We start from the raw sequence: 12000 nt of genomic DNA, 5'->3' as shown, positions 1-12000 counted from the left end.
AAACTTGCAAAACAATCATTTTCATTCATGAAGAATTATGTAATTCTCATTCTTGTGTATCTCTGTAACTGTTTAATAAAAATTTCATTTCTCTAAAGAATGCTGTTTCCTACAATCTGAAAAATCTCCTATCCTAGTCAAAAATACAAAACAAAACATATTAAGTTTGGATTTTCTGTGATATACTTAGTTGGGTCTCAATAGGGAAGAATTGCATTTCTTGACCCTCTTCCATGTCCGAAGGAGAAGATGGATCTCCGGCTTCTGCTGCCGCCCTCTTCATTGCTCGGAGCCTCACCAGCTTGCCTGTTCTGCCGCAGAATCTCCTGAACAGACAGGTAAATGCAGCGGTCTGCTGCAGAGTCCATCGAGAAGGATCTTCTGATAGGTTGGATGCGGAATTGATCATCTTTCACTCCCAAGTTGATGACTTCATCTCCCATGATTGAACCGTGGCGAGCTTTTCTATGCTTGGACTTGCCAAACTTTCTTGAAGAATGATTGCTTCTAGATTGCTGCACCAAGAACCTGCTCGAATCGCCTCTCTCGTGCTGTCTGTTTTCAGACAAGGTAGCTCCATCCTCTCCACTTATTACAATCTCCAGAAACTCTTCATCACCTCCGAAGATGGAGCCCACAGCTGGCCGTGGTTCTTGAGGGGAGGAGTTTGGCGCAACGATCCTCTCTATCTTGTACCGGTTCCTGCCTGAGATTGCTGACCTGCACAACGGGCAGTTGGAGTTGCTGAGCAGCCATACATCGATGCAGTCGAGATGGAACGCGTGGCTGCATTTGGGCAGAAGCCTTAGCATGTCGCTTTCTTGAAACTCATTGAGACAGACCACACATTTGGAGATGCTGCTGCTCTCTCCCTGCTGCTTGCTGTATTGGAATGTTGGGATTTCTCGGATGAGAAGCTCGTTGAGGCCGCGGCTCTGCCACGATTCGGGGGAGTAGGATGCTGGTGGATCCTCATTGAGGCGCGCCCTCTGGGTGGGGAAGCGCCTCAAGGGGTCGATAAGGTGCCACCGGAAGCAGCACTTGGTGACGAAGATGTAGTAGCTCACGAGCAGGAAGGCCGTGGCTGTGATGCCTAGTGCCGCGACAGCTAGCATTGGGAATCCATCATCAGAGACCGGAGGCGGAGGCTGGCCATTGATGGGCGGTGGTATGGCTTGAGAGTTCATAGGAGGGAGGAATATATGTGTGTTAGATAAGAAACTTGGATATTGGAGTGAATAGTTGAAAAATGATGAACTTAGGCTAAGTAATAATAAGATCCAACGCCAAATGGGTTGACATAAGTTGAAGAAAATGATGATGTTAGCTAAGCAATCAGAGGATCCAATTCCAAATGGGATGACATGTAGTTCAAGAGATGAAAGAAAAAAAATTATTGAGAGAAAGAGAGAGAATTGTATGGGAAATTAAAAGTCAAAGGTTATAGAAAAATGGCTTATATAGAAATATTTCAAGATAGTAGTGGCAAGTGAAGATGCTTAGACATAGAGACATGTGAGTTAGAGAAAAATGGGAAATTGAATAAAAGAATAATTTTTATGGCAGAATAGTTTTTAGTAATGTGAGATTTCCTGATTTCAAGAATTGTATTAAAGATTTATTTCATGATTAGTTCAAATTTGGTTGACTTATTGCTACACTTGACAGAAAGTCAAAGTTTCTAATTTTGTAGAGTATTTATAGAAACGAGATTTAATGCGTTATGGGTTGAAATTGGTAATGGGGTAAATGTCTCTATTTCCAAAACCATTTTCACATGTCAAACAACACTTGGTGTACTAAGAAATTATATTTTGTCAATATTTAATTTACAAAAAAAGGTGATCTCAATGTTTTGACACATGGGATTCTCTACATTATGTTTTGTTTAGTAGTCAAGTATATCATTCCATGGAAGGTGATAAAATATAGTTGATGACCAAGTGCAGACATAATGTGAATCAAAATAATAATGATAGGTGTGGAAGGAGATTAGGAAAAGTGGGAGCGTGGGAGACTTCATCACTACTCTTTTTTTGAGCTATTGTCTAATTACTTAATTTAGTATTTACAGAACTTATAAAAAAAAGTAAAGGCCAAAACTGATCCTAAACATACACCCATGATTTTGGTCCTAAACTTTTTCTTTTGAATTTTTGCATCCTGAACATTTTAATTTGGATCACAATCGGTCATACACTTTATCTTTTGAATTTTTGCATCCTGAACATTTCAACTCGGATCACAATCGGTCCTATATCATTGCGCTTGCCGGCGACGCCACCGTGAAGCGCGGCTACGTCTTCTTCTCAGAGGTCCAATTCATCCCCGCCGAGGCGCTCCGGGAAATCGACGCGCTGTGGCGGCAGCAGAACGACGGGAAGTTCGCTTACAACGTGCAGCTGAGGATCTGGAAGAAATTGAACGGGGATTTCACGGCGTTCTTCATCTGCATTCTCAGCTACCCGGCTTTTGACGGAGAAGATGATGCGTTGACCGTTAAATATAGACGGAACAGTTAGTGTAGGACCAATTGTGATCTTAGTTGATTAGTTGAAATGTTCAGGATGAAAAAATTCAAAAGATAAAATTTAGGACCAAAATCATAAAATGAGCATATATTCAGGATCAGTTTTGGCCTTCACTCTACAAAATATTTCAGTTTTTCTATATCTAACCATTGTGACAAGGGTAAAGCAATTGGCAAGATCAAAGTGTTACCCGTCATGTAACAACTACACGAGCTTATATTCCACAAAGTAATTGATGATAAGTCATTTCAATTAAAATACTAAAAAGTCTAAATTTAAAATTTGAAGTTGAGTTCAAATCAATTTTTCTTTTCTTCTAAATTTTTTTTGCAAGTTAAAACTTGGAAAATTAAGTTTAAAAAATAATTAAGAATTTAAGACCACCTAAATTGGACTAAACTGGGCTTCGGAAACTAAAACCAAAACCGTAGGTAAACAATTCCAAACTGAAATCGGCTTCCTCCTTCACGGTTTTGATTATGTTTCAACAATCGCTTCGACAATGACACCCCCGGTAACTCAACCGCAAGCAATCAGTCACGCTGGGGTGTGCCGCTCCAAATGCGCGAGAAATTAGGAACGGCAATGACGCGCGATACCGCCACCCACACCCAACTATAGGAAGATTTAATCAATCACATGAGATTTGGCAATCGTTAGTTGATATCCGGCATCATTTTTCTTGCGTAGCTCTTTAGTGTGGTAGTTAATTTTCCGAACATTTTGATTTTAGGACTAAATAGTAATTTTAAAATTTAAATTATGTAATTTTAGGATTTGAATTATGTCATTTTTTATTTTTTTAAAAAATAATGTCAATTTTATAATATTATAATAATTTTAAATCAAACTTGTTGAAAAAAATAAAAATGAAATGAAATTCGTGGGACCCTAAATAGTTAAGAGAAGAAATGGTTAAGAGATGGAGGGTTGCAAGTGTTGTCTCTTCATTAAAAGATAGAGTAAAAAGTGATGTGAGGTCCATAAATAATGAAGAGAAGAGATGAATAATAGATAGATAAGAGTCAGAGTTGTCGATGACTTTATGTGGAAAGACAGTCTAGTATGAGAGAGAAAGTAGAAGAGTGAAGACAGAATTAAATAGAAGAGAGAATATAATAAGAGGTGGAAAATGTAATATTTTTTGCTAAAATGGTAAATGATGGGACACCTCAAAAAGGAAAGTGATTCATTTATGGTAGAATGAAGGGAGTATAATAAAGTAAAAATTAAATTGAACTGTAAATTGTAGGAACTAAATATAAAAATGAATTTAATAAGTGGCACAAAGTTTGGTCATTTGAAAAACCCCTTAAATCTTTTCCCGATCGATTTGGTGATGATTCTGTGTCAGCTATATAAGTGCATATAAACCTTCACCATACAAGATTTTTTTAAAAGGGTGAATAACTCATTTCTAATATGGTATTAGAGCCATGCTCATGCCGACGGTGAATTTCTGTATCTCTTATCTTTTATCTTCTCTACATCACATGTGGAAGTCCAACGTGAAATCTTGCCCACACATGCGGGGGCGTGTTAAAATCTCTGAAATCTTGTTCTTCTATCTCATGTGCATTCCTGCCAACACATGCGGGGGCATGTTAAAACCTCTTAAATCTTCTCATTCTATCTCACGTATTAAGTCAGGTGCTCATTCCCGTCCACACATGTGGATGCGTGTTAAAGTCTCTTATTGTTCCACACATGGACTATGAATCTTGGTTCACACAAGTGGGGACATGTTATATCTTAGGTTCTCATTTATGTGTTATTTATTATTGTTGTTTGTAATCCCTCCATCAATAAACGTCCCATTTTACTATTTTTGCCCGCCCACAATAAATGTCTTATTTGCAGTTTTAACTACTTTTGTTAATGGATCCCACATTCCAATAACTTTATCCCATCTCATATTTTACTATAAAAATTAAGGGAAGTGATAAATTAACAAAAATTGTATATACAAAATTGAACGTTTTAGGTATTTTACCTTCACAATAGTTAATACATTACATATTTACCCTTTTATAACTATTTATGGAAGGTTGAGTTTCTAAGTTTAATAACTGCACATTTACTAAAGATAATTCAATCTATTATAAAGCCACATAATTATAGCTAAATCAAAATTAAAAAGATAAATTTACCACGTTCTTCACCATGCAATTTTATAAATATTGGGCAAGTATTTGAAGAATATTAAATTTCTTCTATTTTCTCAACATTCAAATACGTGTACCTTATGCAATCAAATCTAATGAATAAATTGACATATAAAATGTTAGTAGTCAATAGAAAAAAGTCGCATAATGTATTTAAATTTGTAGTATTGTTATCCAATTGATTAAATATTATTATTTTTATATTTAGTATTACAATCCAACTACTTGAAAATTATTATTATGATTAATCAATAATAAAAAAATAAACAAAATTAATAATAGTTATTCAAAACAAACTATTTCATTGACGTAGTAAAAATTACAAATTATAAAAATAAATCGTAATATATTTAATTAATTAGTATTACCATCCAACTAACTAAATATCATTCCATCGATTTATTTGAGTATTGTATATCTTTACTCGAAAATTATGGAATGAATATAAAATAGTAAAAAAATGAATATTAACAAATAACAGTCATTTATATCCAACAATTTTAATACTCTTATTAGTAAATTTTGAAAATGTAAATTATAAAACAACCACACGTATATTTACTTAATTTGTTAGTATTGTCATCAAACTAATCGATGATCATTTAATCGTGTTTTTTTTGTATAATCAATATTTTGACTCAAAACCATGAAAAAAAAATTAATTACCATTAAGTTGATTTCATTGTATTCTCAACATCCAGAATAAAAAATCATGCAATGAAATTAAAATTGACATGATATTTAAAAAATAATTTAAATAATTTTTATTTGCATCGAACTATTTCATGATTGAAAAATTCTAAAAATTATAAATACAAATGCAACTACTTGTATATGTACTTAATTTCTACTACTATAAACACCCTTCATTTTAATTTTTAGCATTACCGTCCAACTAGTTGAAAATTATTATTTTGATTAATCAGTAATAAAAAGTTAAACTAAAACAATAATAGTTATTAAAAACAAACTATTTCATTGTGTAATAAAAATTACATAAATTATAAAAATAACTATTTGTAAATATACTTAATTGATTAGTATCTCATCCAACTAATTAAATATCATCGATTTCTTTGAGTATTGTATATCATTACTCAAAATTTTGAAATGAATATAAAATAGTAAAAAATAAATATTAACAAAATGACTACTTATATAGAGTATGATCAAATATAAATTAAAATGATAATATCATTCAAATCGAATGACTCTTAAATTGTAAATTATAAAAATAACTATAGTATATATACTAAGTACTTAATTTCTTGTACTATCATCCAACCAATTTATGATAATTAAGTCGGTTTACTTATCTATAATAGCAATAATAATAATACTAATAATAATAATAATAATAATAATAAAAATAATAATAATAAATATTAAATTGAAATAATAATAGTCATTCACGTTCAACTAATTTATTATTGAGTAATTCTTAAAAAGTGACTACATGTATATATATTTAATATTTTATCGTCTAAAGCTTACAAAATCTCAATAAATAGTAGACAAAATATCAACAAAAGAGTAATATCGTCATTATGTTATCATATGATAATTTTCGTGAGTGTTTTTTTATATCAACATTGTGTATTACAAATATCAACAATATGACATTAGAATATCAACACAAGGACAAGAAAATATCAACACATTTTTATTGAGATTGGACATGTATAATATTGAGATTTTGTATACAATATATTGAGATTTTTTTGTTGCATTTGTTGAAAATAATTTCTGTTTATCAACATATACGAAAATTGAAATATAATTTATCAAATTTCATCACCCGAACATCGTCGGAACATATGCAATTGAGATCTCGTTGGAATCCTTATTAAATTATCTTTAATTTGATATATTTTTGCGATAAAAATAATTTAAATTGAGAAAGTTACGTAAATTTAAAGATTTAAGATGATTTTGAGGAGAGAGAAAGTAGTTAGTTATAATTACTACATATAGGATTTGACATTAATACCCTTTTAATTTAATTAATAATTATTTAAATTTAAAATATATTACACTTGACATTATATTAACCACAAGATCTTCTAATCTAATGGTTAAAAATTGGTCTCAATTTGGGATTGGTAATTAGTTAGCAATTGATTACATCCCTACGTTTCTAAACTAATAGAGTTAAAAATAACGAACATTAAATAAGGATAAATTAGTCATAAAATTATATCCTAAAAGATAGAACCAAAATTAAAGGGTATATTGTATATACAATTTTTGTTAATTTATCTTTTTCCAAAAATTAAACCCCATCATCCACTAACCTTATTTCACTAACTTTCGATTATATTTTTTAAAATTCCTCTTTTAACACCTTCACAGAGGGAGTATTAAACATAGATAATCAAATATCATTTTTTTAAGATAACAATTTAGATATATCGTTCAAAATAAATTTCGAAACGCACATGCACATTCCAGAATCATATAATATGATAACCTGAATTATTGGACAAAAAAGCAATCCAAATTGGAGAGATTAGCCGTGGCAATAACGGACCAGAGTTGAAAGCTTCTACATAATCTCAACAATAATCTCAAAGCAGCAAATACAAACCAACTTCAATCAGTCTATCTTGGTTAGCAGCATTGCTTTCACAGCTCGAACGAAGAAAGAGCAAGCCCAACTTTTCTGCAGATTCTATGCTTTAAACTGAACCAAAAAATTCAACTCTTAAACTAAGACAAGTTTAAGAGTTCAAGTGAAAACGAGTACAGTTCGTATATTTTAAGCACGCGAGCAAAACCAAAAACAACTCAAAGTTCATGTATTTGAATGCAAGTTACTTGTGAACAAGTGATCCCTCAAGCTTCCATTGGGCATGAACTCGAAAACCAACATCATGCTGTTTTCCTCCGTGCAGTAGCCGACAAAGCTGACCAAGTTCGGATGACTAAGTTGCACCAAATAATCAATTTTTTTCTACACAAGTCATTTATGATTAGTAACATAGCTCAAAAGGTTGCTAATACTAAGAAAGTAATCTTCGGAAACACAAACCTACCAACCAATCCCGGCGTTGCACGAAATCCCTTACTGCAACAGCCATTCCAGACCCAGGATTCGAAGCAATGAGGGTGTGCTCATCGATCCACGCTCTAAATACTCGACCCATGGTTCCTTGCCCTATGAACATAGCTGGTTGAAAGTTTCTGTCGTTTTTACAATCTCGTTCAGCTCTATGGGCCGCGCTATGGGATATGCTGTGTTATCATTGGTAAGTACTACATGGATTTCAGTAATAAGATGCATAATAATGTGTTCATATTTATGCAACACGAGTAACATGTCAATCATATTGGCGTATTCGTAAGTAACGACAGCTGTAGAAAAGACGTCTTTCAATACCAGTATTGAAAGACACCAACTTTATTGGCATGTTCACTTTTAAATTGAAACGAGCCAATGACATTGGCATCATCTAATTTGTCATTTCATAACATCAATTTTTTCAATTTCTATATCAAACAATGGAATCCATTGGCTTCAAAGCACATAACATAATCAATTTATGATAACTGGGAGAGGCTGGTGGCTGCTGCTATGAAGAAGCAGCAGATATGGGAACTCTGCCATCGATCTTCCAGCACCCTCTCCGGTGCTTCGTATCTGTCTTCTCCTTTGGCGATCCGAGCTTCGAAATTTCAAGATCACACAAGCTGGTTCTGGTTGATGTCGAAGATGCAGCCTTGGCTTCTGTGAAGTTGCTTGGGGCCGGAACCTTTGGAAGTGCGTACGTGGCTATGATCGATGATCAGCCAAGATTTGTGGTGAAGAGGCTCGAGTCAGAGCGTATCTCTGAACTGGATTTCAGGTGGATCATGGAGATTCTTGGAGATGTTAGGCACGAAAATGTGGTCGCGTTAAGAGCTTATTATTCTTCTGATTATTACAGTAACGACAGTGTGCATTCGTTGTTACATGGTATGTTAAAACTCCATAGGTTCAACTCAAATTTAATTTCCTTGCTCCTTATTGAAGGGTTTAAATTTTTTGTTGTATTTGCTTCTTAGTTTTGATGCTGCATTGAGTGAGTTTATTGTGCTTGCATGTTTAGTTTGCTGTGTGTAGCGCTCTCCTCTTCGGATGTGGCGTATTGTTAATATTCATTTTCTAGTTCAGTTTTATCAAGTTAGCTCGATTTGTTCTATGTTCCTTGTGTCTCGTATCTTATGTATCGTATCATGTTTCACAGGCCAAACGGCAAATGTAGATTGGAAACCAGAGTAAAAATTGCCATTGGTGCAGCGAAGGGCATTGCTGAAATACATAAAAAATTTGGTGGGATGCTTGTCCATGGAAACATTAAGGCATCAAATATTTTTCTCAATCAACAACTATACGGCTGTGTATGCGATTTCGTCTTGTCAAACATGACGAAAACAAGACTCAAACCAACTTCGTCAGATGTGTATACCTTAGGAATTCTGCTACTCGAGCTTCTAACCAGAAAGAATCCTGCAGCTGTTAACCTAGTCAAACTGGTTAATTCAGTTAAAACTAACGAGAGGGCTGCTAACGTTTTCGATCCCGCTCTATTGAAGCATCCTTCCATTAGTGAACATATGATTAAAATGTTGCAAATAGGAGTTAAATGTGTGGCTAATTCAGCAAAAAAGAGACCTAAAATATCTGATGTAGTGGAGATTGTTGGCGGATATTGACATATCGAACCGAGTGAGTCGCTCTTTGGACTCAACGAGCTGGGAAGTAAAACTTGTATTTCTTGAGGATGTTAATGTAGATCCCGTATGTGGGATCGAGTATTTACTGGAGGCTTCTGCTGCTGAGGTGATTGGGAAAGGATCGTTCGGGAATAGTTACAAGATAACACTCGACAATGGAAGTATAGTTGTGGTGAAGAGATGTAAATATGTGAATCCAACATTCAAAGATTTTCAGAAGCATGTGGAGTTATTTGGAAGAATGAATCACACGAATATCGGTAGATTAAAGGCTTTTTACTATTCAAGATATGAAAAGCTTTTGTTGTATGATTATTACACTCAAGGCTGCATATCTTCGCTACATGGTATGTTGAATCTTGTTATTGAGTTGACAGAGATAATTCTGTTTCTAATGTAGGAAATACATTAGCTGTTTCTGAATGTGTTTATGCTGATTTTGTAAGGATAAGAGGCGATGACTGGGTTACCAGAGTCAAGATTGCTTTTGGAGCAGCAAGAGGTATCGCTCACGTCCACGGACAAGATCAGGATCTTGTGCTCGGAAATATAAAACCTCCAATATTTTCCTCAATGACCAAAATCATGCCATTGTGGCCTTTGATGCTGGATCGGCAAATCTGATAAGTCCCAAGAGGCTGCCACGTGTACTAGATTCGGTCTACTGTGCCCTGGAAATAAAAAACACGGGGAGAGTGTCACAGGCTTCTGATGTCTATAGTTTTGGAGTTGTGCTGCTCGAACTTTTTTATGGAGAATCATCTCAAGATTTTGCATCACTACCTGAGCTGGTTCGATCTGTTAATCATACTCATGAATTGCCTGCGGAGCTGGTGGATGTCGCTTGTCTGAGGTACGGAGACGAGAGTGTTGCAGATGGCAGCGGGTTGTGTTGGCACAGTTGTGGAATGTAGGCCTACGATATTTGAAGTAGTGAAGGTGATGGAGGAAATTGAATGTTCATCTGTTCAATCAGGATTGGAATCCTTATTGGAGAATCTGCTGCCCATGCTATCACCATAATGCACGGGGTATTTTCTTCGATTTTCTTTCATCCGCTTCACGATTCTCTTTTTGGTGAATCTGTTGCTCATGGTACAGAGTTACCGGACATTAGGAACTCCGGATAGAAGAACGACCATCAAGACTCCAAAAGAGAGCTGAAGGAGTTGATAACAGAGTTTGATTCAAAGAAGAGAATTAAGAATTCTAAAAGGGGTGTAAATGTTTACAGTAGAATTTATAAGTGTGTATCTGTTGGAGACTAAACAAACAGGAGGACTCATTCAAAAGATTAGTATGCTACGAGTGAGCGTCCATTTAGTCCTATGTCTCACACCAATTGTCTCACAACTGATGCAGTCCATTGAGTCCATAACAATCAACCACCCTTAAGGTCAACGTCCTCGTTGGTCACGGTTGGTTCTTTGTCTGGCCACCACTTGGAGTTGGCACCAAACTCGTTGTGATGGAGGCTACATTTCTAAATCCAAGTTCTCAATTCCATAATGCCAAACACACACTAAAATTGAAAAGGAAATTGGGACAACAAATTTGATACAAGCATGAGATTGATGGAGGACTAAAGATGCCCATCCATTTCAAGAAAAAAACATCACAACATCGGATAATACGGATTCAAGCTATACTAATCTCAATGACACTAACATTGTCATAATCCAACTGTGATACAGAAACAGCTGAAATCTGCAGCCCAACTCTTGTCCTCGTTAACTAAGCGAGATGGATGCTCCGGAATCTTCAAATCTTCTATATCACCTTCCAACATCTCCAACACTGTGTTCATTGATGGACGATTATCTGAATTAATTTGTATGCACCATAGACCAACTATTGTCATCTTCTCAAGAACACTCTTTCCAGTCACATTTTCATCTTCAATTTTATTATTCTCTGCCTCTCCAGTTACAAGCCCCTCGCCTTTGTTAATACAATCATATATCCAATCTGGGAAATACTTGGTTGAATCATCTTTGTTTCCCCTCAACTCTCTGTTTACGCCCACTATCTCCATCAACAACATCCCAAAACTATATACATCGGCCTTGTGAGACACTATCTATTGATGAGTTCCGGAGCAACATAGCCTATAATGTCTCTTGCAGCAGTCATCGTCACTGTGTCCTTTTCTACCGAGCATAACTTTGCTAGCCCGAAATCGGAGACATTGTGTAACATCCCGAAATTTCGAACCCTAATTTCAGAGCCGTAGAATTTTTTTTATTTAATACTATCGATGATGTGGGAGACGTGAATTAAATGATGAGTGAATTTATTACATGAGCTCTTATGACCAAGTTGTGTCTAGGGTTGAGGCTTGGGTTGAAAAGTCAAACTCGTTGAGTATATGACGTGGCTTATGAATATTTGATTTAAAGGTGAAATTATGTGGTGAATTATTTGTTTAAGGGTGAGTGAGATTCTTAGAATATATCCATAAATACCATAACCACATTTTTGTGGAATTTTCGACCTCTTTATATTATTGGAGGGAATTTTTTTTTTCGGACTTAATTTATTTGCTTGGGTTATTATTCCAAATTAAATACAAAACCCAATTATTCCTT

General features: G+C 34.9%; 3 protein-coding genes across 3 annotated transcripts; 1 reads left to right on the top strand and 2 right to left on the bottom strand.

Moving 5' to 3' along the window:
* Nucleotides 1–25: 25 nt before the first annotated feature.
* On the bottom strand, nucleotides 26–1187 carry LOC125197376 (RING-H2 finger protein ATL16-like). Its single transcript, XM_048096113.1, has one exon. The coding sequence runs from the start codon at nucleotides 1185–1187 to the stop codon at nucleotides 198–200; it is 990 nt and encodes a 329-aa protein (XP_047952070.1). The 3' UTR covers nucleotides 26–197.
* A 1122-nt stretch (nucleotides 1188–2309) lies between these two features.
* LOC125197365 (probable serine/threonine-protein kinase PBL10) lies at nucleotides 2310–7842 on the bottom strand. The gene is made up of 3 exons (XM_048096103.1): nucleotides 7732–7842; nucleotides 7514–7649; nucleotides 2310–2410 (listed from the first exon to the last, which is right to left on the bottom strand). The coding sequence occupies exons 1-3, from the start codon at nucleotides 7840–7842 to the stop codon at nucleotides 2310–2312; spliced, it is 348 nt and encodes a 115-aa protein (XP_047952060.1).
* Nucleotides 7843–8287: 445 nt separating this feature from the next.
* Nucleotides 8288–10036, top strand: LOC125197355 (probable leucine-rich repeat receptor-like protein kinase At1g68400). Its single transcript, XM_048096092.1, has 5 exons — nucleotides 8288–8651; nucleotides 8799–8820; nucleotides 8923–9211; nucleotides 9369–9759; nucleotides 9813–10036. Exons 1-5 carry the CDS (start codon nucleotides 8288–8290, stop codon nucleotides 10034–10036), a joined length of 1290 nt encoding a protein of 429 aa, XP_047952049.1.
* Nucleotides 10037–12000: the final 1964 nt, after the last annotated feature.

This window comes from Salvia hispanica, chromosome 1 (assembly GCF_023119035.1).
Source record: "Salvia hispanica cultivar TCC Black 2014 chromosome 1, UniMelb_Shisp_WGS_1.0, whole genome shotgun sequence".
Lineage (NCBI taxonomy): Eukaryota > Viridiplantae > Streptophyta > Magnoliopsida > Lamiales > Lamiaceae > Salvia > Salvia hispanica.
This window is presented reverse-complemented; position numbering and strand designations above follow the sequence as displayed.